The sequence below is a fragment of the Eptesicus fuscus genome, chromosome 6 (assembly GCF_027574615.1).
Source record: "Eptesicus fuscus isolate TK198812 chromosome 6, DD_ASM_mEF_20220401, whole genome shotgun sequence".
NCBI classification, from domain to species: domain Eukaryota; kingdom Metazoa; phylum Chordata; class Mammalia; order Chiroptera; family Vespertilionidae; genus Eptesicus; species Eptesicus fuscus.
Genome location: NC_072478.1, coordinates 81,856,984 through 81,881,300, shown reverse-complemented (window position 1 = coordinate 81,881,300; position 24,317 = coordinate 81,856,984). Strand labels below are relative to the sequence as shown.

The following is a 24,317-nucleotide window of genomic DNA, read 5'->3' as shown; positions in this document are numbered from 1 at the left end:
ATGAAGGGATTCATCTGCTTGGTTCCCTTTTCTTCCATGATATTCTACCACCTCCACTTCAGCCTTTATAACCTACCTAACTTATGCTTGAATCTTTTACATTTCAGGCTAGATGGGTTACATGGTAATGTACCAGCACCCACACAGGTAATGCAATCAAAGCACTGTCTAGAACGTAAGACATGCCACATGAGGCATGCTGCATCTATAGCGATCTATCTCTCCAAAGGAAAACTATGTCAGGCCCATAAGTCAATTCAGTCATCGTGGAGAATAATTTGGCAATATCTTAAAAAAAGAAAAATGAAGCTGCATATATCCCTGCAATTCCACTGATAGGTATAATTCTTGCCAAAACTCACAATTTGTAAAAAAAAAAAAATAAAAAAGTCTACAAGGATGTTCACTGCAGCATTGTTTACAAGGGTGAAAAGTTAGAACTCTGTCTAGCAATAGGGATAAGTAGTATGTGCCATGTTTATACAGCATTTAGAGGGATGAACTAGCATTTATCTCAAAAACAAAAATTGAGTAAAAAATGCAAGCTGAAAAGTGAGAGTACACCCTGATGCCATTTGTGAAATTACAACACATACACACAAAAACCAGATGTCTATATTTGGCCACAAAACATTAATTTTAAAATATAAAAACATAATTCAAAAGGATACACACTAAAATTCATGTTAATTTTCCACTGGAAGGCAAAGGAAATGGAACTGGGAAGGAGTAAAAAGAGGATTTCAGAGTTAGCATGAGAGAGAGTGAGGAGAGGAGATAGAGAATGAATAGGACAAATGTTAACTGTCATATATATACACATACACATATACATACACATTCACATATATACAGGGTGGGTCAAAAATAGCTTTATAGTTGTTTGTAATAATATAATAATAATAATAATACAAGAATAAACTGTGTTTTGGGTATTCACAACTGTAAACCTACTTTTGCCCCACCCTGTATACACAAAAAATTACAGCAAAACCTAAAAAATATATATTCCACATATATATGTTCCAAATGATTTTTTGTACATATTGCTCTAATGTTTTGTTCAAAGAAGAAAGGAAGCGTAAAGGGAAAAAGGAGATGTTTTGGGGAAGTCAGGGGCTTCCTTCACATTGTCTTGGGGAATGTTAAAAAGTTCTGTATACTTTAGGAGCTAATAACAGAAGATAGGAAAGAAAAAAAAGTTTAAAAAATAAATAACTTTTAGAAATGCATCTTTAATCAACAATTTCCTTAGTAGTAGTCCCCAGACTTTAGTGTAGATGGAAATCACTTTGGAGCTTATTAAAAATAGAAGTCCCTGCCTTTCCACTCAAACCCCCAACATTAGGATCCAGGAGACCTTGAATAGAGCCCAGTGATCTCCTTTTTATCAAAACAAAACAAAACTAAAACAATCCTTAGTATAGTAGAGTTAAGCCTTTTAAAATATACTGAGAAACATTTTAAAATATAAAACTTAAAGCAAATGAAAATTGCAATTTTAATGTAAAAGTCTATTCCCCTTTGCCCAGAAGTAAATTTTATATGTTGATGACGATACACTAAAGTCAATCTATACAATATTTATTAACATAGTTCTATAAAATATTGATCCTGTAATAGAGCAATCATTATTATGTACAACTGAAATATTACCTTGTTAAAATTATGACAACTCTTGTTCTATGTAACTATTAGCTTTAATGGGACAATTCTTATGTCCTAATTAAAAGTCATCCATGTAGAACAATGCAGCTTTAAGTTATCAAAAGCTTTGTTTTCCATTACCTAATGGTGACCTCCTTTCTTCCTGCCTCCCCAAGAAGAGTCAGGGCTCCCTCTCTGAGTTCCCACAGCCCCAAACTCACACTTGGGCATTAGCACACAGATCTATGCTGCAGTTACCAGTGGACATGCCATGCTCCCCTCTAGGCTGTGAGTCCCTCCTAACAGGGAAGGCATCGTGTTCATCTTCAATACCTGTGTCTAGCCCTTGATAAATATCTCTTGAATGAGCTAGCACGTCTGAACAGGTCTTAGCTGAAAGACATCCAATGAAAAAGGAGTCTCTAGCACAGAGTTGGCAGACCTGTTCTCTAAAGAACCAGACAGTAAATATTTCAGGCTGTGAGGGCCAAATGGTTTCGCTTGCAGCTTCTCAACCAGCCAGTGTAACCTGGAGGCTGCCATACACATAAATAATACATGTGGCTCTGTTCCAATAAAGCTTTATGAACACTGAAGAATTTCATATAATTTTCATGTGCTGTCAAATTTTATTCTTCCTTTGATTCTTCTCCAACTATTTAAAATATAAACCACCATTCTGAGCTTGGGGGCCATACAAAAACCAACAGCAGTGTTCCCTGCTCTGAGCAGATAGGGGCAGAGAGGTGGTAGGTGGGAAAAGCCCAGCATACAGACAGTCTGGAATAGGCCAAGTAAAAGAAGAGAAAAAAGTGGTCTATGGTGGATGAAAAGTCAACAAAGTCTCACAGTACTTGAAAATAGGACAAAAAGACAATGTAGAAACAAAAAAAAAGGCAATTTTTATTATTGTTATTTTTCTTTTATTTTAAACCAGTTCTACCATAATAGTAAAGCTCAAATTCTATTAAGGAAAGAAGTGAGAAAAAAAAATTGGTATAGTTAAAAGCCACTAGTTGGAGAGAATAACCCAAAATCTTTTCAGATTAAAAGTTTACCACTAACTCCAGCATTGCTAAAATACTCTCTCTCTGTGGCCCACTCTCCAGTAGAAATGCAAATGAACAGAGAAGCAGACAAAAAATGGGGAGCAAAAGCAGACAAAAGGGATTCTGTCTCAGAATACCCAAGGATTGACTGTCCTGTCCTGACCTACCCTGTTCGTGCATAAAATCATAGATGTCTTCAAAGTTAAAGAGAGCTCAGAGTGAGAGTCTACTCCACTCATTAAAAATAACTAGAGATAACAACAGTTAAGACACTGGTGGTTACCCTTCTAGATTGTCTTCCTTAACTACAGTGCATGTATATGTCTCTGTTTGTATATCTATCTGTATGTGCATGCTTTTTTAACACACACAAAAAAAATACCCCTTCTTTTGTAGGTGAAGAAACCTAAGGCCTGGTAAACTTGCTCAAGATTGTGCATAAAAGGAGTTTGTAAAAATTCCAAGTTTAGAACCTCTTGCCTTTTGAACCAATGCTCTCTCCTACCACCTCCTAAGAGAAAAAAATAATTAACATCTTGGATAAGTTAGTGCTTGTCCACAGCAGGTGCTCAATAAATTAACATATACGGACATGAATGATGCCAACTGGGCTGTCGCAATTCTTTCTCTCAGTCCAGCTCTGTCCAAGCCAGCTTCATCAGAGATGTTCCTGATTATGAATAACACTAAAGAACATCATTTTTAACAGGCTGCCAAATCCCAAAGAGCACAGGGAGACAGCCTCCTTTAATAGTAACTGCTATGTAACTTAGAACTTTTTCTACTGAAAGTGCTTCACTTTGAAGCATTTTCTTTTGGCTTTACAGTAAAATGAAGCACTATTCTGGGTCTTTATGGATTAGTTTATTAGGAATTCATTTTTGGATTTGCCCCATCTCCTAAGGGGGGAAGATTAGAAGGAGCTGAAAGCATCAAGACATTTGCATAAGGTATGCCTTAAGTTTCAATTAAGATCAGACTTAACCATGACTAAAACAATTTCTGATGGTATTCATGCCAAGAGTCACGACACATTAATAATATGACAAGGAAAGGATAAGCTATGGTTTTGCTAGCGTTCTCTGCTTCATTAACCATCTGTCAAGGGCCAGGGAGAACAACCCAGTGAGACAAGCAACAATTTCAGAAGGGAAACTTATATCTAGGTGGCATGCAAAGCAGTTTAAGTGGCAGTTCTAGAGAGAAGAGAAGTGTAGTTCTTAAAGAAGCAAAATGTCAAAGTTATCTTTCAGTAGAGAGAAAAAGAAAACCTGACTAGCCAGCTAGACTGAGAGAGATGCTTGAAATGAGAAACCCCCATTTGCTTGGTGACTTAAGCAAATGTGTTTAAATGTTTTCAGTTCAGGGGGTTGGTGAAGCAGCCTTCACCTTCACTGTCCTACCAAGAATATCAGTTGAGTACCCCACTACTGCCTCATCAGAGAAGTGGGTGCATTACCCAAGAGAGGCCATTGCAACTCTCTTTACTAGAAATGTTAACCTGCAGTGGAATCACAAGAGAACAAAGCTGGTGAGAGGTGAAACATTCCAAAGGCAGTGCTCCCACCTTTTATTCCATTCATTATCCAACAAATATTCATGGAGTGCCTCCTAACAAAGCACTGTTCTAGGTACTAGGGATACAGCAGTATAGACATAGACAGAAATCTCTGACCTCATGGAGCTTACATTTCAGTAAGAGGAAAACAAATTAAGTCAAATATTTAGATTAGATGGCAATATGTGGTATGGAAAAAAAATTAAACAATGCTGCCTGGCTGGTGTGGCCCAGTGGTTGAGCTTCAACCTATGAACCAGGAGGTCATGGTTCGATTCCCAGTCAGGGCAATCCATATGCCTGGATTGTGGGCTTGATCCCTAGTAGAGGGTGTGCAGGAGGCAGCTGAACAATACTTCTCTCTCATTATTGATGTTTCTCTCTCTTCCTCTCTGAAATCAATAAAAATATATATTTTAAGGGGAAAAAATAAAAAAATAAATAAATAGCCACAGTTGACTTCTGTTACTTACAACCAAAGACCTAATGTACCAACCCTTTCTGAGGCCAAGGATTCCCCCATTTTCTCACTGAAAGTCTGACTTTAATAAAATAGTGATCTTATTCTATCATCCTATGCACCTCCAAGTGTATAAAAAGACCTGCTTGCAGTTTACCAACAAGCCAAACATTCTGGGATCCTCTACCACCTACTGCACAGAACCAAGAAATAATTATTTACATTTAGAATACCAAATTGGAAACACTAAATTGGTATGCTAAACTGCTTGAAGAAAAACACTTCTATACATGTGAGAAAGCAGAAAGGACTGATCCAAAATTCAAATCGCCTGAATGTTTCTTCTAACCCTCCCTTGAGTTAAACCACAAAAGTGTCTACCAAGACAGGATGAAGATGAATACAGATACAACTTTCCTTTGAGTATAGATTAATACTTAATACAGACTGCAGTAACTTAGGGAGGGAAATCCACATGGACATTGAGTGACGGGGTAAACTAGAGACACAGGGAACTGTTTTCGCAGGGGATGTTTTTTCTGAGAATGGCATCTGAGAAGGCAGTCAAACTGAGTAAGAAAGAAGGAAAGTCAGACTCTCCCACAAAGAGAAACATTTTGAAGATCTCAGAGATGAGTGGAAATTTCCAGACCATGTAGACTAAGATGAGTCTTCATGATATAACGTGTCCTTCTCCCTCCAGGAAATTAAGAGTTATTAAACTGCAGCAGAGATAGCTGCTTCTGAGATGAAATCAGCCTTGCAACACCAAGAAGCAGGGGTAAGGGTGAGGGTGAATAGCTGCTAACTTCCCATGGAGACCAGTCCCACACAGCTTGTGCTTTCAAACAGGTGCACTGCTCCGGGGGCATCTGAATCTCCAAGCACCTGAATACTCATGGGGAAGTGTGAAGCTTGGTATAGGGTCTGACCTGAGAGCAGATCTCAATGTCTCTTTCCTCAGCTGACCCTGTGCTGGCCCATCCTTTGTTAGGAAGGGTGAAATGGATGCTCAGTCCCCTGGGCCAAACACACACACAAACTGCCAAGAAAACAAAAGCAAAGCAAAAATAAACACATGCACACAGAAAAATCTCCCACGTGGATAAGGGCTGTGCATGCTATGTGTTCAGCATCCAGCCCTAAGGGTTTTGCTTGCCAATAACAGAACTGTAAAGAAAGCCCCATCCCATCAGGAAGATGATTGTTTCCGTTTAAAGTCTCCCATCTTCCCTCACCTGAAGGCACAGCTCCCTGATCCTCCTACCCCCATCTCCTGAAATTTTCTCAAACAGATTGTAAAAGCTTACATTGATGGGCAGACACTCTTCTTAGATCTTTATGTGGATTAATTAATTTAATCCTCACAACAACTCGAATAGGTGTTATTATTGTCTTTAGGTTTCCCAGGAAGAAGAGAGTGAAGTAAAGGCAGTGAAGTAAAGGCTTCTATGATACTGCTTTACCATGCAGTTCTCAGGGGAATGAGGCAGAGGAGCTAGCTACTGCCTGCTTCAAGGACCAATACTGGCTCAATCTATTGAGCTCATCGTCCAAGAAGCTGTCTAATGACTGCTGTTCAGGATGTTCAGCTTTCACCTCCCATTAGTCAAAGGTTTCCCTTTCGAGATTTTAAATGCCCCCTTGCTTCCAGGCTGTATACATGCGGACAGCATTTGTGTCCTGTGGTAGGTAAGAGGCAGGAGGCACATGGTACAGGCACAAGGCTACAAGCCATCAGGCTGCAACTACGTCAAGTGAATTGGAGAAGACAAAACTAGTCACTGCAGTCAGTGGTGGCTGAAATACACAGAGAAGCCAAGAAAATCTGATGTGTTCATTTAAAAGTTTCTGATACAATTATTATATCTCCTTTTTCAAATGAGGAAACTTGGGCAAGAAGAAGTGAGTAATTCATGCAAGTTTCAGAAATGACAAGAGCAAAAACAGGCAGTCTGGCTCCACAATGTTCTCTCTGAACCACTCTGCTCTCAGCCCCTACAGATGAACTGCAACTACCTAGAAGTCTGCCAGCTGCCAAGCTGCCTCTGCCACATTTGAACACCACCGGCTGTGAAGAACTGGCTGGGAAACCAGTCAGTATAATAACATAAGTATTGCAGATCATGTTCACCAATCAAGGAAGGGAGAATGCAGAGAGGGCTTCCGTGACCCAAGCAGTGTGAGTGTTAGAATCAGTTAGAAACTGTTGCTCATCCAAAAAAAACCCCCAGAGATTTAATGATACTACTTCCAGGGCCAATGCATAAGAATTCTGGCTCATCAGAGAAGAAAAAAATTAACTAAAGACTAAAAACACAGTAGAAAAGATCAATAAACTGAGAGCTGGTTTTTTGAAAAGACAAACCAAATCAACAAAACTTTAGCTAAACTCACCAAGAGAAAGAAAGGACTCAAATAAAATCAGAAATAATAATAATAATAAAAAGAGCCCTCGCAGGGTGTTCAGTTGGTTGGAGCATCGTCCTATACACCCAAAGTCTGTGAATTCGATCCCCAGTCAAGGCGCATGGTGGAGGCAACTGATTGATGTTATCTCTCACATTCATGTTTCTCACTCTCTAAAAATCAATAAAACATATCTTTGGGTGAGGACTAAAAAAAAGACAGAAAAGAAAAAGAAATCTGGCTCTGCTTACAGTTGGCTTTTATAATCCCTTGAATAAATGGGCAGCTGCACAGAAAGAAAAGATAGCATCTTCCTCTTCACTCCTCCCTGAATTTGAGAGGGAGCTCAATGGGTGGTTCCCTGGGTCCAGAAGAGGAAGAGGTGCATCAGAAAACAGAAAAGTCATTGAAAAAAATGAACCCAAACTGAGTGGAACAACTCAAAACAAACAAGAGACCCAAATCAAAGGAGCCTTAAGACTGCAGGGCTGTAACAGCTTGAAGCCAAGCATTTCCCCTTTCAGAATGGGCGTTTCTTGTCATGTGAAAGATTTAGTTCCTTGAATTCAGAAACATTATTGATTTCTTTTTTTTTTTTTTTAAGCAAAAAATTTGATCTGAACTTCTGTCTTTCCTTCTCCTAACCCTGAAGGTTGGAAGGCCACAGAACAGAAATTCCTGGGTTGAAAGTAAGTGAAGGTGTGGCAAAGAGGGTAAATAAGGGTTGAGCTGATTTCTTCTTCTACATTTCCATTAATTTAAAGTGCTAAGTTGCCTGTTTGCTCTAAAATATGTGATTGTCCTCTTTGCAGTGTCCCTTTAAATAGATTTTCCTTTGGCTTTGCCAAAAATAGCTAGAGAAGGTCCTTTGAGAATCCCATTCTTAGTCTTAAAAAAAAAAAACACAAAGAAAAAGAAAACAAAAACAAAAAAACACTCTCCTCCCCACCCCATTACACATCAACAGGCCTGGTAGCAGTATCTCCCACTTCTTCCAGAGACCTCCCATCTATCATAAATAATAAATATTTCAAGAGAAAAACAGCTAGCTGGTCAGGGAAGTAATTCTCCCAGCCCTATTCTGCTTATTCACTTGTGTAATCATCAAATATCGAGCCTCTCTTTTGGGATTGGCAAATAGGCCAGAGACTGAAACCCAAATGCATACACCAGGGCCAACCAGGTAGGGGGCATGAAAGAAGTGGGCTGGGCATAAGAGACAAAAGGGACTAGTTAGGAACTGCAGAAGGCAAGGCCAGGGGTATGGGGTGTGGCCTCTATTCACTTCCAGACAATTGTTAGCAAGGAGTTCTGATTTTTTTTTCAAGCAAAATTACCCCCATTACCAATGTTGCAAACCTGTCCAAATTTTAAAAACAGCAATGTGTGAGACAACAATACCAAATAGAACACATGTGTGGGCTGCTCTGGCTAGAGGCCCTGGTTTGCAGCCTCCAGGTTAAGAAACAGATAAAAGAACACAGACTTCCTGTCCCATGGGAGCTTGTGACCCAGTAGAAGTGAGAAGATACACCTCCGGGTAATGTGTCCAATGAGGTAGAATGTGATACACGCTAAAAGGGAAGAATAAACAAAGATTATGGGAGTTTAAGAAAGTGAGAGGACACTAGAGGCAGAAAAGATTAATGTAGGCAGTCATTTAAGCTAAGGCTGAAGAATGAGATAGACTCTGGCAGCAGAGGCTAGAGAGGGACCATTCCAGGCAAAAGAAAATGAGCTGCTCAGGCAAAAACAGGGAGCAGGAAAGAGGATGTTTGAGAAATGGTCAAGAGACTACCATGCTTCTTCTCAACAAATATGAGTGTCCCCTGTGTGCCACCCAGGGGGGATGCAATGATCATGAGGGATACCAGATGAAGTTGAAAGGCTGGGAAGGGCCTACTTCAGACCAGGCCTTGGAGGCCATATCCAGAGTTTGAGCTTAAGAGTGATGAGAAAGCTGCCTTTGAAGTCTTTTTTTTTTTTTAAAGCAGGGGAATCACATGTTGAGATTTGCCGAGTTCCCTGGCTGCAGAGCATGCATTCTGCAGACTGGAAAGCAGCCAGAGCTCCACCAGCCAGAACAAGCCAGGAGGAAGCCTTTGCAAGCAGTCTGGAAAAGAGATGGTGACAGCTTGGACTAAGGGGTACTGATAGAGATGGAGAGAAGTGGATGGATTCAAGACCAAGTTAGGGGTTAAAATCACCAAACTATCAGTTCAGTGTAGGAGTGGGTGGGGCAGAAGTCAAATGGAACTGGAGAGTGTGGTCAACACGGCTCTGTGGGGGTATAAGTCCACACCACCAGTGGCCCAGCAGCCACGCAATTCTGTCCCGGCAGCAGTGGGAGTCCGGCGGTTACTAGAGAGAAGAAAAGTTCAGTAGCCAGGGAGTATGGCTGAGAGAAGGCTGCCAGAAAAGCTCACAGGAGCTATCCATCTTAGAAAGGCATCATCTCAAAAGTACTGTTTTCTTTTCAATGTGCTTTGTTAAATTCCACAGCTATTTTGTTTGGACTAATCTTGAAGGCAAGGAAATAACTATCTCTTTTCATGTGTTCGACAGTTCTTTACTAAGCTAAATCTTATCCTCTAGACTTGGAATGGAGTAAGAAGGAATATTAGAGTGTCTGTAAGATGCATGTTAATGTCAAGTATCCATGCCAATTTCCATTTATTTTGACCCTTTCTTAAGAACTTCTTCAAGGAATGCTAGTTAACCACCAGGGCCTATCCTCCTTGGTGCCAAAGGCCTAGCAATGATTTTCTTTATAACCACAGGCATTTGCACATGAACCCAATTCACTCTGCTTCTAGATCACTGAGGAAATATGAATGCATCCTTCTTGATTTGCAGGAATCCCTGGGAGTACTCAGACTCCAGTGACAGGAAGGAGAAAACACCCAAGGCATGAGGTGCTCAACCCTTGATAACTTGTGACGATGGGGTCTCCTACAGGGTGTGACAAAAGTAGGCTTACAGTTGTTCTTATGGAAAATAATGCAATCACTAATAATAATACAAAAATAAATTGTTTCCCATACTCACAACTGTAAACCTACTTTTGCCCCACCCTGTATTTTGATAAGATCTCATTTGTATGCCAAGCATTTACCCCCACAATATTCCTTCATAATCCCTGCAATCTACAGAATTTTGTCCTTTTTGGAAAGGTACAACCTGTAAGAGATCATCCAAATAAGCATTAGACAATAGGGTAATGAAAAGAATAATAAGGAACCAGTAAGCAGCAATAAGACGAAAGTTGATTTTGCCCTCTTCATTTCTTTCTCCCCTTTCTTCACTCTCAAAAAATCTTAGAATGTTAGTATATACTAGAGGTCCAATGCACGAAGATTTGTGCAAGAATGGGCCTTCCTTCCCCCTGGCTGCTGGTGCCGCCTCCGGCCCGGAGCTGCCTTTCCACCTTCCCATGCTGCCCGGAGGCCCAGAGTGGCTGGGGTGGTGCAGAACGCCTGCGTCATCGCCATGGTGAGGATGCAAGCGCCCCACACCCGGCTGCTGGGAGCCTGCATATGCAAATTAACCTGCCATCTTTGTTGGGTTAATTTGCATACTCACTCCTGATTGGCTGGTGGGCATCGCAAAGGTACGGTCAATTTGCATCTTTCTCTTTTATTAGTGTAGATTGTACCCACGCTGCAGATGTATTCATCTCCTCTACCAAACTGGCCTTTTTATTCTATATGTCTTGATTAAGTCAAAATGCCATGCCAAGCTTCCAGTCTTTTGGCTTTCGGCTTGGAGGAGGCTCAGATGCAACTTTTTTCGGTCGTCCCTAATCTGAGTTCATCAGACACCAGCTGCCTGCACCATGCCACCGAAGTTCGACCCCAACGAAAACAAAGTCATATACCTGAGGTGCACTGGTGGGGAAGTGGGTGCCAGGTCTGCCCTGGCCCCCCAAGATCGGCCCCCTGGGCCTGTCTCCAAAAAAGGTTGGTGATGACATTGCCAAAGCAACCAGTGATTGGAAAGGTCTGAGGACTACAGTGAAACTGACCATTCAGAACAGACAGGCCCAGATTGAAGTAGTGCCTTCTGCCTCTGCCCTGATCATCAAAGCCCTCAAAGAACCGCCAAGAGACAGAAAGAAGCAAAAAAACATTAAGCACAGTGGAAATATCACTTTTGATGAGATTGTCAGCATTGCCCGATAGATATGGCACTGATCTTAAGCTAGAGAACTCTCTGGAACCATTAAAGAGATCCTGGGGACTGCTCAGTCTGTGGGGTGCTATGTTGATGGCCGCCCCCCTCATGACATTATAGATGATATCAACAGTAGTGCAGTAGAATGTCCAGCTAGTTAAGAACTACAAAGGAAAATGTTTCAATTAAAGATTATTGAAAAAAAAAATGCCATGCTGAGATCATTTAACAGACTTACTGCTCTCTATTAAATGCTGTTTTACCAAGATTATGTGCAGTAGGCACTGTGGGCTGCCTACTCACACCTCTACGTCTATACTGATATCTACACTTCCCACAGGTGGCCCAGCTAAATCCTATCCTATCTAATAAAAGAGCAATATGCAAACTGACCATCACTCCAACACACAAGATGGCCACCCCCATGTGAACACAAGATGGCCGCCACAAGATAGCTGGCAGGGGAGGGCAGTTGTGGGCAACCAGGCCTGCAGGGAAGGGTAGTTGGGGGCGACCAGGCCAGTAGGGGAGGGCAGTTGTGGGGGGGACCAGGCCTGCAGGGCAGTTAGGGGAGACCAGGCCTGCAGGGGAGGGCAGGTGGGGGGGACCAGGCCTGCAGGGGAGGGCAGTTAGGGGAGACCAGGCCTGCAGGGGAGGGCAGTTAGGGGCAATCGGGCCAGCAAGGGAGCAGTTAGGCATTGATCAGGCTGGCCGGCAAGTGGTTAGGGGGTGATCAGGCTGGCAGGCAGAAGCAGTTAGGGGCAATCAAGCAGGCAGGCAGGTGAGCGGTTGGGAGCCAGCAGTCCTGTATTGTGAGAGGGATCCCCAATTGGAGAGGGTGCAGGCTGGGCTGAGGGTCAACCCCTCCCCCCCATGCACGAATTTCGTGCACCGGGCCTCTAGTTTGGTATAAAAATTCATGGTGGCTACATTCCTCTTGCTGGAGATTGCTTCAAACCAATGAGATGCGATGGGAAGTCTATTGGAGAACTTTTGGGAAAAGCATCATCATAGGTCTTAAAAAAAGACTCAAAGAAGAAATAATGTCTTTTCTGTCTCTGGACAACCACTGACATGGAAGGATGCAATGCAACATCTTATGACCCTGAGGAGACCCAGCCAACACAATGAGGCTGGCTGTAAGCAGGACCATGCAAATAACCTGAGTACTTCATGAACAGAGAAATTAACCAGCCCAACACTGACTTTGTGTAACAAGACAAGAGATTTCCTTATTGTTTACATTATTTTGAAGTGGATTTTCTGTTTCTTAGAGCCCAAAGCCTCTTTGGACAAGCAAAAAAAAAAAAAGGGGGGGGGGGGCCTCTGCTTCTCCAGCAACACCCTAACAACAAAAGAACAGTGGCTTCAAAATAGAAAAGAGACTAAGATTTATTTCTCAATATGTGTTTTGGGAAAACCAGCTGTGAAAAGGTATTTTTAATAGCCATTCCTGATGTATGGAGAGTCTTTTGAAATCCTCCCACGTAGCATAAACACTGTAATAAAGTTATGATGAGCCACTGCGAACAGTATGTATGGGGATATACAACATACTTGGAGTCATCTGATATGTAAACACCAGGGAACTACCATGAAATTAGTCTTTATTACTCATCTACTCTTACTGCCTTCTACAATTACAGGTCCAGGAAGTGTTTTCTCTCCCCACTTGATGAAAACTGAGAATCATATGATTAAAAGGGAACTCAGGAAACTGAGGCTCAACGAGGTTGAATGATCTCCACAAGGTCCTGCCACTAGCTGGGGAGAATTTTCTTTATTAATAAAAATGTTTTACGCTTGATTTTCAAAGAGTCATTTGATAAACACTCAATTTAATGCAAAGTCAGATTGTAAAGACATGGGAAATCAAAACTGGGTGTTTTTAGGAGTTTAATTATGAAAATAAAATATTTTGAACTAACTGCTTTGAGCTTCTTCTTCCTAGTTCTAATACCTCCTAAATCCCAATCCATTCCTCTCAATACCATTTTTCTCTCCTAGAAAATCCCTGCATATGGCCCATTCTTTAGGCCTGTGGTTCTCAAGAGACTGCATCCTAATGCCCTGGGAAATAAACCGGCAATGCAGATTCCCAGGCAGAGTCCGATTAAGCAGACCAGGGGAGGGACCCAGCAACATTAATGCAAAGAAGCAGGCCAGGTGAGTCTAATTGTGCTTGGAGGCATGTGACTCTGGACTGTATGCTAGATTCCAGGATCCAAATAGAAAATATCTAATTATCAGAGGAGATTTGAGCTGGAGAAACAAACATATGTGCATAGTTGCCTGTGATTTTAATGTTCCCTCTGAGGTCTGAAACAAACCCAAGAGGTCTGTGATTTGGATATGCCCTGGAATCATATTTGCTTGGAGGTTTAAAGTTTTATTCCTTCCCCTTTAAGACTTTTTCCCCCTCTGAATGCATTTCTACTTGGAATTAAATCTAAAATGTCTTAACTTTCCCTTCACAGCTAAAGGAAACCAATTTTGGAAAATGTTTCTGAAGAGCACTTTAAAAAATATACAATACAAAACATATTCCCCTTGAACCAAACGCCTGTGATGCGCAGGGCAAACACAGTAGGTAATGAGAGAAGTAAACACTGGGTTTTCCAGCAGAACCAGCCCTGAAACCAAAAACTTAGGAAGGAAGCTGAACATTAAGAAAGTGGACCACCGTAACAATAGCTCAGGCATATCCTAGGGTAAGCCTGAACCTGAGAAAACTGGAATGAAATAGACAAACCTACCCCTTGTCCCAAGTTAACTTTCCCTTACTGCTTTATTTTAATAGGACAGTGCTGTAAACGAGCTATAGAGTTTAAGTGGAATTTGGAACTCGGCTGGGTGCCAAAAAATCTTTTCAGACCTAAATACACACTCTTTACTGGATCCAGCAGTGCTCATTTACACCAAGACATTTCAAACCTGGGTGCTCCAGAGGCTAAGCACACAGCACGCTGAGAATATGAGTCTGTGTGTTCTAAGGTCAGCACTGAGAGACTCAAGTTATAGGCAGGAGAGCTCACCTATAGGTAATTTGTTAATGATTAAATTAACAAAGCAATGCCATATAAACTCATAGAAAGAACCTCAGAGATATTCTGTTAAGTATCAAAGACAACATATAATGCTCCAGAATTGCTATAAAATAACGCTAACAACAAAATTGGTTTAAATTCCTTAGAAGGTAAAAAGTCAAGGTCACAGAGGTAACCTGCATATTCCAGCTGTAGGATTCCTGGATTAGGGACAAAGATGGACTGAATTGAATGGGGTTGGGAGAGCAGAGAGTGGAACATGAGGGAGATAGTGAATCATCCACCAGGAGATGAACAGGCTCAACTGTTCAAAATTGACCTTAGGGTGTTCTTTTTTTCTTTAAAGATTCCTAACAATCCTCAGGGCATTTTAAACATGGGAAAATTCAGTACTGGCTCTGCTGGATCACCCCTTACTCTTGGTCTCTCTCAATATAATTAAGATCTCATCACATCAGCACAGCTTAGAAATCCCATTGCTTTCAGCTAGTTCCTAATCTCCAGCTGATTCTAGCAGGCTGAGACCTTCCTAAGACTCAGTGACCAGAAAGCAGTCAGGAGCATCCCACACATGGTTGACTGAGTATATACCTGGAACTTCCTCTGTTTGGGTGCAGGCCTTCCAAGTACACACAGGTTTGCAACTAAGATCTAAATGGGCTTTTCCGTTAACAAATGCCTGACCGGTTGTATGGAACAGGCATCTCAGAGCATCTGATGTTACTTTTTAAAGCCCAGCTCCCATTATTTTCTTTGACATTTTGGGGGCATTCTCCTTGCAAACTTGCATGTTCTCTACTTTGCTTTGTTTCTGAACATGGATAAATTGGGTTCCCAGACCCCGCCAGCAAGGTACCCAAGAATTCAACTCAATTCTGACACTGTTTACATGCAGATAGCATCAGATTCCATAAGACTGCCCATCACCCCAATACATACACACACACACACACACACACACACACACACACACACACACACACATACACACTCATGCATTCAGACACTGGACGCAACCCCAGGACACAAACCCAGTTTACCTGTGCTTTTGAATGACTGGGCAATGATTGGAGGTTCCAACGACCCCCTTCAACTCAGAATGCCAATCCCAAATCCAGGTTGTAACCTCTACTTTTGACTCACATACATATATCAGAAGTTCCCATAACAGCCTCCTTGGGTTCTATTACTTTGCTAGAAAAGCTCACAGAACTCGGAGATACATGTTACTGGATCACTGGTTTATTTTAAAAGGGTGTAACTCAGGAGCAGCCAGATGGAAGAGATGCATGGGGCAAGGTACATGGGGGAAGGAGTGCAGAGCTTCCCTGCCCTCTCTAGGGCACCACTCTCCCAGCATCTCCACAACCTCACAACCTGCAAGTTCTCTGAACCCCATCCTCTCGGTATTTGAGTCTTCTTTACACAGTCAGGACATTGGCCAATGGCAATTGATTCAACTTTCAGCCTCTCTCCCCTCCCCATAGGTCATGGGTGGGGTGGGGGGTGCAGGACTGAAAGTCCCATCCCTCCACTCACAAGGTTGGTTCCATTGGCAACCAACCCCCACCCTCAAGTGCTTTCCAAAAGGCAACTCATTAACATAACGAAAGATACCTTTTTCACTGTCAACACTTAGGAAATTCCAAGGCTCCAGGAAGCTGTGAGCCAGGAGTTGCACATTAAGACTAAATATATATCAGAAATATATTCTGGTTGCATTAATGGCCAAATATATATTTCTTATAAACCACAATATTGCAATGCAGTTCAGATTGCATGGCAAGAAAAACATTTGACCAATAATAGAGCAACCCTTGATTGCCCAGTAACTTCTCACCAACATGCAAATCACTCTTGTTTCTTCATACTTAGACCTTTGGAAATCTTTTTGGTAACATATACTCTCTCTCCAAAAGGTAATATCAAGTGGTAAGTATAAATATGAAAACAGATCATCATAATCTCCCCCAGCAAAGTATCAACTTACACCCCCTCCCTAAAAATGACTTAATGGCATGAACAAGTGTAGGAAAGGGCCAAATTTACAACACTCAGTTCAGTAGAATGTAGGATTTAACAATTTAGCTTAACTGTTAGACTCTGTTTTTTCTTATGCTCCAGTCTCCTATCAAGAACATTCATCAAAGTCAATGAACGGTTAGAACATACACATGTGCAATAATTGACACAACAAGGGAAGGCAGTAAGGCCATTCTGAAAAGGGTCAAGTAATAGTAAACACAAAAAAACCATTCCAAGAGTAAAAATATTCCTACCAGGAAAACTAAGCCCCATGGAATTCTTTGATTATCTCAGAGGGCATATGGGCATTTGCCAAAGATAAGTCCTTTATTCTCTATACTTCTTCAAAGACTTTAATACATGTAATTTTAAAAATCAATGACATTGTAGATAAAAGGGAACCTACTAGCCATGTTGGACAGATGAAGAAATTAGGAATAGAGAGGTCACTGGTAGGTCCAGGGCTGGTTAGTAGCTTGTTAAGAACAGAAACAACTCTACCATCCAGGCCTCTACTTCAAATCCAAGGTCTGTAAACCCACAACATATTCCTGTTCATCCTTGATCGTCAAAGAACATGTAACTCCTGAAAACTCTGCTTGGTGACCTTATCATGGAAGATGCCCTTGGTCATCACAAGAGCTAAAACCCCCTGAAAACTTCTGCCTGGAGGTCAGGTTGCATGGGGCACTGCCCCAGCCCACTTTTGCAAAGACCATCTGGCACTTGCTGTTGTTATCCACTGCAGTTAACATTTCACACATTTCTTTCCTAAGCCTCTAGCATACCTGATGCAATAGTGGAAGAGGCAAACATAAGCAGAACTGAGACCAGTTTTAGGGCTAAGATAAGAACTTTCTAGAGGTGAGAAAAGAGCCAACAATCAGCCTCAAACCTACTTTGCCAAGTGGTTCATGAGCAGCTGTAACATCTGGCGGTTTTTCTCTGGGAGACGATGAACAAGGCTGTGGATTTCAGACACCCGAGACTCCTGATTCTCCAGCTCTACCAAAGTAGGAAGGAGGTAACATTTGATCAGTGTCACAGCTAAATCAGTTTACAAGACAAAAATCAAAGGAAGACAAAGGTTGGGTACTGACAGACTGAGGATTTCTCAAAGGATTAAGATCCTGTTCTGTGCCCTCATGGCTAGAATGACTAGATCCATAAGTGCTTTTAATGGTGCTTTCCATAACAGAGTTCATTTAAAAAATGGCCATCAGAAAAATCAAGCCAAAATGATGACGTGATGAAATGGAGCCAGTCAGCTGCACACTCAGAGCAGGAACAAACTGGGGAGCAGCTGACTTCTTAGAGTGACGGCTTCATTTCAAGGAAAGAAGGAACTTTATGCACTTGGCAAGTGGTAAACAAATCATGAACAATATTGCAAATGTCTCAAATATCAAAATAACACCTCAATGCAGCATCAGAGAAATCAAAGGAAATACCCAGTTATCCCCACACCATATGTGACAGCCAGCCTGGTGCAGAAAAAAGGAATGGCACATCAATATGTGAATCTTTCTGCCAACCTGTAACCTAAATCATGGCCTGCCATGTTCTCTTGGTTGAACTTGCATAAGTGGCTCTACTTCTCTGGGAGGTTTAATTAGAGAATGGGTGCTATGGGTTTGGAACTTCTCTGAGGAAGAAATCACATAAACACTATATTTACTTCTAGCTTTCTCTCATGCCTTTTTCCCTCCATGTTTGAGGGGGGAAACTATGACTAGATAAGGCCATCAAAACATTAGATGCTACTACCAGTAAATTAGGCCAGTAGTAGCTACCATGGTAACAAACGGTGACGGCTTAAAGGAAGCAGGGAGAGACACAGGCTATTGTTGTAATAGCATTGTGGGGTTTCATGCCAGATTTAAATCTGACAGAGAATCTTCCTGCCCCTACGGAGGCCTGCCTCACACAGACAGATTCCAGTGTACCTAGGGTAGCTTGCATCTAATCCCTATGTATTTTAACACCAGTAGTATGATGCCAGGAACCTGGATGATATGGCTGAAGAATGATCAGAAGCTGTCAATAGAAGCCATGACAGAAAACAGATTGGCGAGTTATATCAATGGTGTCTCTCATTCAGGGAAACACTTCCAATGTTCAATGTAGGTAAGGTGCGAAGTATGATTCATTCTGCAAAATGCTACTCAAGGGCTGGGAAAAACCCCAAGGAGTCAGAACTCCAATCATCAAAATTAGAAAGGCAAACCTGCTTTTCTCAACTTTCCCCAACCCTAAAAACACACTTTGCAAGTTTCTCTCCTCTACTGTAAATTCAGCATAGCATCAAGGCCCTTAGCAATCCCGATTTGGTTCGTTTTTATTTCTGTGTCGAACTCATGAGTGTGTATGTGGGTAGTTTACATGCAGACTATAAAGAGTTAGATAATATTTATTTTGAGATACTGTTTTTGAAGTAGAAAAATATATTCCCTTCCCCTTAAAATTGACAAAAAGAAAACTTACTTGCTGCTTTGATGAAACTTCTTTGAAACTGGTACATCATGAGTGGCCCCGGAAGCATTCTGGAATAAAAGGTTATATATTAGTTAGCTCAATCAAAACAATCAAATTGTTCTCTCTAAATAGCAGCCAGGACACTGCCAAACTGTTCTCAAAGACAAAGATCATGGGGAAGCAACAGCAACTCATCTGAGTCCAATTTAGTTTTCCTTCTAAAAGGTCCTGAGATTTTACCTGAAATTTTCATTCTCTCTCCTTTTAGGGAAAGGATACAACTGTCTCACAGTCACAACTAGAAAAGTACTGGTGCAAAATCCTAGCACAAACCAAGAGATTTCCTTTTCAGTCAGTGACTCACCCATCAACAAGAGCATTTTAAAACACACCTGAGAAACAGGCAACTGGCTAAACATTTGCAAAAACCTGTACTTAAACTCTCATCTCCCCAGCACCTTGTTATTACAATCAGCTCATCTGTAAATACTATGAGGGACTTTGTAGGTATTTTTGTGGCAAATTCACTATGGAGTTCTGCTAGAGAATGCCAAAGAGATAGAACCCCTAACATGAGGCATGAAACAATCAAATTTCACCTATTTTTTGCAAATATGTTTTATGCTTACTGTCCATTAGTAAATCACTATCAACATGTAAAAAGAAGTGCTAAATGCAAACCTCTACAACATGGTTTTGTATAAACTACAATGACAGTATTGAGGGTATGAATATTTAATGAATATGTTAAACTGTAAACTTGAGGTTTTTTCTAATAGTCCAAATAATAAGCTTCTCAACAGACTATACATTATTCTTGGCTCAGATTTTATTTTATTCTCATTGCATCTCCTAATTCAACTCTTAGTCATCACTTGCATTATATTTTATTCTTGACATCAAGATCCTTCTATGCATTCCTCAATAGCCAAAAATACCAGTTCCTATCCTCCTTGCTTTTGAGACAAGGGCACCTTTATATAACCTAGACACCCCCCCACCACCACCTTCCTATGTAAGAACTACAGTGATTAACTATAATATGCCTACCCTTCAGGAGCAGCATAAATTTCAATCTAGTCCTAAAATTGAGATTCGAGCAGCTAGTCAGTCACCCACTCCCTTAATAAGTGAGGGAGGAGTAGGAAGGTAGCAGTAATACCACATATATTATTACAGGAAAATAGTCTCTTCCCCAATACAGTGATATCTTCCAATCCCAGCTGAAGGAGTCAAAAAGGAGTACCATAAAGTTCTCATTTTTAAGGATCGATGTCAGCAACTTATTCAATCTGCAATGCACAAATCTATCAAAATACAGAGGGCATGTAATCATGCATTCGCAACAGAATGGGATGGGACTCCTTGTGTTCTTAATAGAATCTTCAGGGATTTCAGGAAATACCGTATTTTAGGTTCTGTTAAAGGCTAATTGTCATTGTAGTTTCTCATAAAAAAACAAAACTTCCTACATCACTCGTGGTACCATTGCACAATGGCAAACCATCAACTATGGATGATTTACAATCGGAGTGACCAGCTGAGCTGACTGCACCCACACCTAAGCTGTTTTCACATCTCAAACACCCACCCAACAGCTCTCAGGAGGCTGAAAATAAAACTGCTTTCTTCCTGATGGCCTGATAACAAGCTGGCACCCTGCCCTGCAAATGGAAAGTCCCTACCTTAGGTAGGTCTTCAAAGCACTAGTGATGGTCTTGATCTCCCATTCCGCACAGATATCCGTTTCTGTTTCAGAAGCTGTTTTGGGGTCTAAAACAAAGAAAAGACAATGTGTAAAGCGGAGCAGAAAATACGGCTAAGAAACAGGCACACATAAAGACATTCGGCCTCACTACTAACCAAAGAAATCCAAGTTAAAACAAAATGACACCTACTTTTTTGCCAATTAAATTAGGAAAATGTTTAAAAATCCAAATGTCTATTGCAGGCAAGAATGCAATGAAACTGATCCTCTCATAACCTGCTGGAGGCAGTAGAAATAAATGCAGCATTTGAAAATCAATTTGGCAATAGTTAGCAAGAATTATAAAAATGTTCGTATCGCTTGAACTGGTAATACCACTTCACACAATCTATTCTTAGGAAATAAGATAAGGCATGAGAAAAGTTACAGAATACCCTCAAAATGTTTAACACACCTAAATGTCCAATAATAGAAAAATGATTAAGTCAATTATAGTAGATCTACTTAATGGAATTTTATGTTACTTTTGCATGATAATGATGGCTCCCGAGCAATATGAAAAAATGATTGGATTACCAGATAATAAAAAAATATGTAGCAAAAATATCATGATTTAAAAGTTTGTGAGAAGTTCATATGAATAAAAGCTGAATGGGAATACTCTGAAATTAAAATAGTGGTTGGCCCAGAGTGGTAGAATTATGATTTTTATTTTTTCTAAACTATGACTTGATTCCATTACTTTTATATATTTTTTTAAAAATTGCTGTAAGCCAAGAAATGCAATGAGAGCCACCATAATTGTATCGGCTCGTGAACATGTCTTTTGTCCTCCTTGCATGGACTTTTAAACAAATGGGTGTATTTTAAATAAGTGTGTACTATTTTAAAAAAGATAATTCTTGCCCTAGCCAGTTTTGCTCAGTGGATAGAGCATTGGCCTGCGGACTGAAAGGTCCCAGGTTCAATTCTGGTCAAGGGCACATGCCCAAGTTGCAGGCTCAATCCCCAGTGGAGGGTGTGCAGGAGGCAGCCAATCAATGATTCTCTCATCATTGATGTTTCTATCTCCCTCTCCCTCTCCCTTCCTCTCTAATAATAATAATAATAATAATAATAATAAAAATTCTTGTAGTCTTCCTGAGCTGCATACAGGCAGGTGAGAAGAAGAGGCAGAGGTTGGGAAATATGACCTGCTCCACAAACCAGGAAACCCCATCTTCCTGCTGCCCAGGTGGTCGGAAGTGGAGACTTCCAGCGCATCGTAGTGAGGATCCAGCTTCCTCATACTAAAGCCTAGAGATCTGCCTCCAGCTCCCATTCCTTTTCCTTTCTGCACAGCACCTCTTTTTCAGTTGGAATGCTACCCTTTTCTCACAACTACTCCACCTGCTCAGGTGAGGCTCCACCCTTCCCGGGGTGGGGAATGAGATTCAGAACAGACCATTCAAGTGCAGCATCTCTATGGACCCTGGGACTGGTTCAGGGATGGCCCAAGATCCAAGTCAGTTGAATGAGAGTGAATGTCAGGGTTTTTTTTAGGAGCTACCAGAAAGGATATCTGCTATTTCCTGCTGGGCTTGCACCTGGAAGAATTTGTTATTGCTCTAAATACCAACACATGGAGCCTGAGAGTGAGTATAAATGACAAAACCAGAGATGAGAGAAGCAGAAAAAGTGGGTCTGATGACATGGTGTGAGCCCTTGTATCTCACCATGCTTTTAAATCATTGGAGCCAATAAATGCCTTGTTTCCTGAAGCCAGTTGAGGTCAGGTGTTCTGTTTTAGTTTTGTTTTGTTTTGCTTTATAATCCAAAGAGATCTAAATGACACAGCAGGCAAATAGAGACAGCCACTGGATTGTCTCTTTCTGGATAGTCTCTAAGAAGAAAGGGCCAAAGAAGCTTCCAGCTGGAAAGGGGAATGAGTCTTAAGTGGGCACCGGGAAAGAACCCGCCTTCATCCTAGTAGGAGGAGGCCAAACAGTCAGGAGTGGCTTAAGGATTCAGGCTAATCCTCAGGTGAAGGCACAAATCCAGCCATATGGCTCCTAAAGGCAGCAATTCTATGTGTTTGTAGGTGACCGGGCAATAATGAAGTCTATCCTGTCACATGAAACAAACAAGGAAGAATCCAAAGAGTATGATTTCATCTCTAGGTCCTACACAACGGGAACTCCATAGAGTTCTACCACAGCCAACGTGTTCACTTTTCTCCAAGTATCTAAAACCTCTGCAGCTTTAATTCTTTCCTTGCTCTGTCATCTCACATTCCCTTCATGGTTTCTTCCTGCGTAAGTGCATGTACCAAAACACTTTGCTTAGCATGACCTTTTCCCCTCCCCGTGACCAAGACACATGGAGAGCTGCCACACTGCGTGGGTTCTGGATGTGAGACAAATGTTACTGTACATTTTTCTGAGGAACAAACCGACTTCTACCCTAGAAGAGTGAACATGACACTAAACAAGCAGCAGTTGGCAGGTCTGGGAGCTGTGAACTGTTCCATGAACCACATTTAGCAAACTAATGATTAGCTTCCACTTCTTCGGGCTCTGTAACCAAAGGAATATTGTGTAACATTACAGAGAGAAGAGTCACATTACAGCCCGGCTAAAGGGCTTTTTATAGCACTGATGAGGCAAGGCTCATAACTTGAGCACGTCCATTTTAATTCATTTAATATCCCAACTAAATTGAAGACAGCCTCCCAAAAGCTAGCTCATTTTCAGAAAGCGCCACTGATTTCCACACCTCCCTACCAACGCTCCACTCACTCACAGAAGCTTCCTGGTAGCCTCTGAACAAGAGGCAGAGATAAGATGCAAAATTTTCTTCAGAACTCAGGACTTGTCTCCCCACCATGTCTCTCGACGATTTCAGTGCTTAGTAAAACTGCCCTAAGCCAGAGGAGCAGTGCAACGGACAAAAAGGCATCATGTGGGTAAAGCAAAATGAGTGGATTTCTTCCTTGACCTACTCCTACATGATTTGGAAAAACAGGAGACACAGACTGAAAGCAGTGTTTACAGGGGGAGGTGGCCCTAGAACTGTCACACCGGGTCAGTCTCAAGACCCACTGCTGTGTTGCTGACAAAAACACAAGGGACCATATGGAGGAAATATGAGTAAAGTCATCTATGTACTGCTACATTTCCCGATAATACATTTAATGTGTGCAAATTAAAACTTTTCCTTTAATTGAGAAGGTAATATATGCACCTGGTTAAAAAAAATAGTCAAGCAAAACAAATAGATATACATTAAAAGGTTAAGCCTTTCCTATGCTAGAGGCAACTGCTAATATCAGTTTTGTATGCTATGCTCTCTGTAACAGTGCATAAACAAGCAAAACAGGAATACATACAGCTTTTTTAAAAAAAATATGTTTTTATTGATTTTAGAGAGAAAGGAAGAGGGCGCGAGAGAGAAATATCTCACATATGAACCCTGAGCAGGGACTGAACCTGCAACCTGGGCATGTGCCCTGACCGGTAATAGAACCTGTGACTTCCTGGTGCATGGAAAGACACACTGGCTGGGTGACAGTTCGATAATTTTTTTAAAAATATATTTTATTGATTTTTTACAGAGAGGAAGGGAGAGAGATAGAGAGTTAGAAACATTGATGAGAGAGAAACTTCGATCAGCTGCCTCCTGAACACCCCCTACTGGGGATGTGCCTGCAACCAAGGTACATGCCCTTGACTGGAAGTGAACCTGGGACCCTTCAGTCCGCAGGCCGACGCTCTATCCACTGAGCCAA

The 24,317-nt window shown here is 41.3% G+C and overlaps 1 protein-coding gene and 1 pseudogene across 2 annotated transcripts in view; one reads left to right on the top strand and one right to left on the bottom strand.

Moving 5' to 3' along the window:
• Positions 1 to 24,317, bottom strand: part of ARHGAP26 (Rho GTPase activating protein 26) — a 408,401-nt gene that overhangs the window by 140,034 nt on the left and 244,050 nt on the right. For both annotated transcript variants that reach the window (XM_054717998.1, XM_008140911.3), the window contains exons 15-17: positions 20,529 to 20,616; positions 18,853 to 18,911; positions 17,268 to 17,373 (exon numbers count right to left, since the gene is read on the bottom strand). In XM_054717998.1, coding sequence (XP_054573973.1) covers positions 17,268 to 17,373; positions 18,853 to 18,911; positions 20,529 to 20,616 — 253 coding nt within the window. The remainder of the gene's footprint in view (positions 1 to 17,267; positions 17,374 to 18,852; positions 18,912 to 20,528; positions 20,617 to 24,317) is intronic.
• LOC103285508 (60S ribosomal protein L12-like) lies at positions 10,944 to 11,457 on the top strand (annotated as a pseudogene).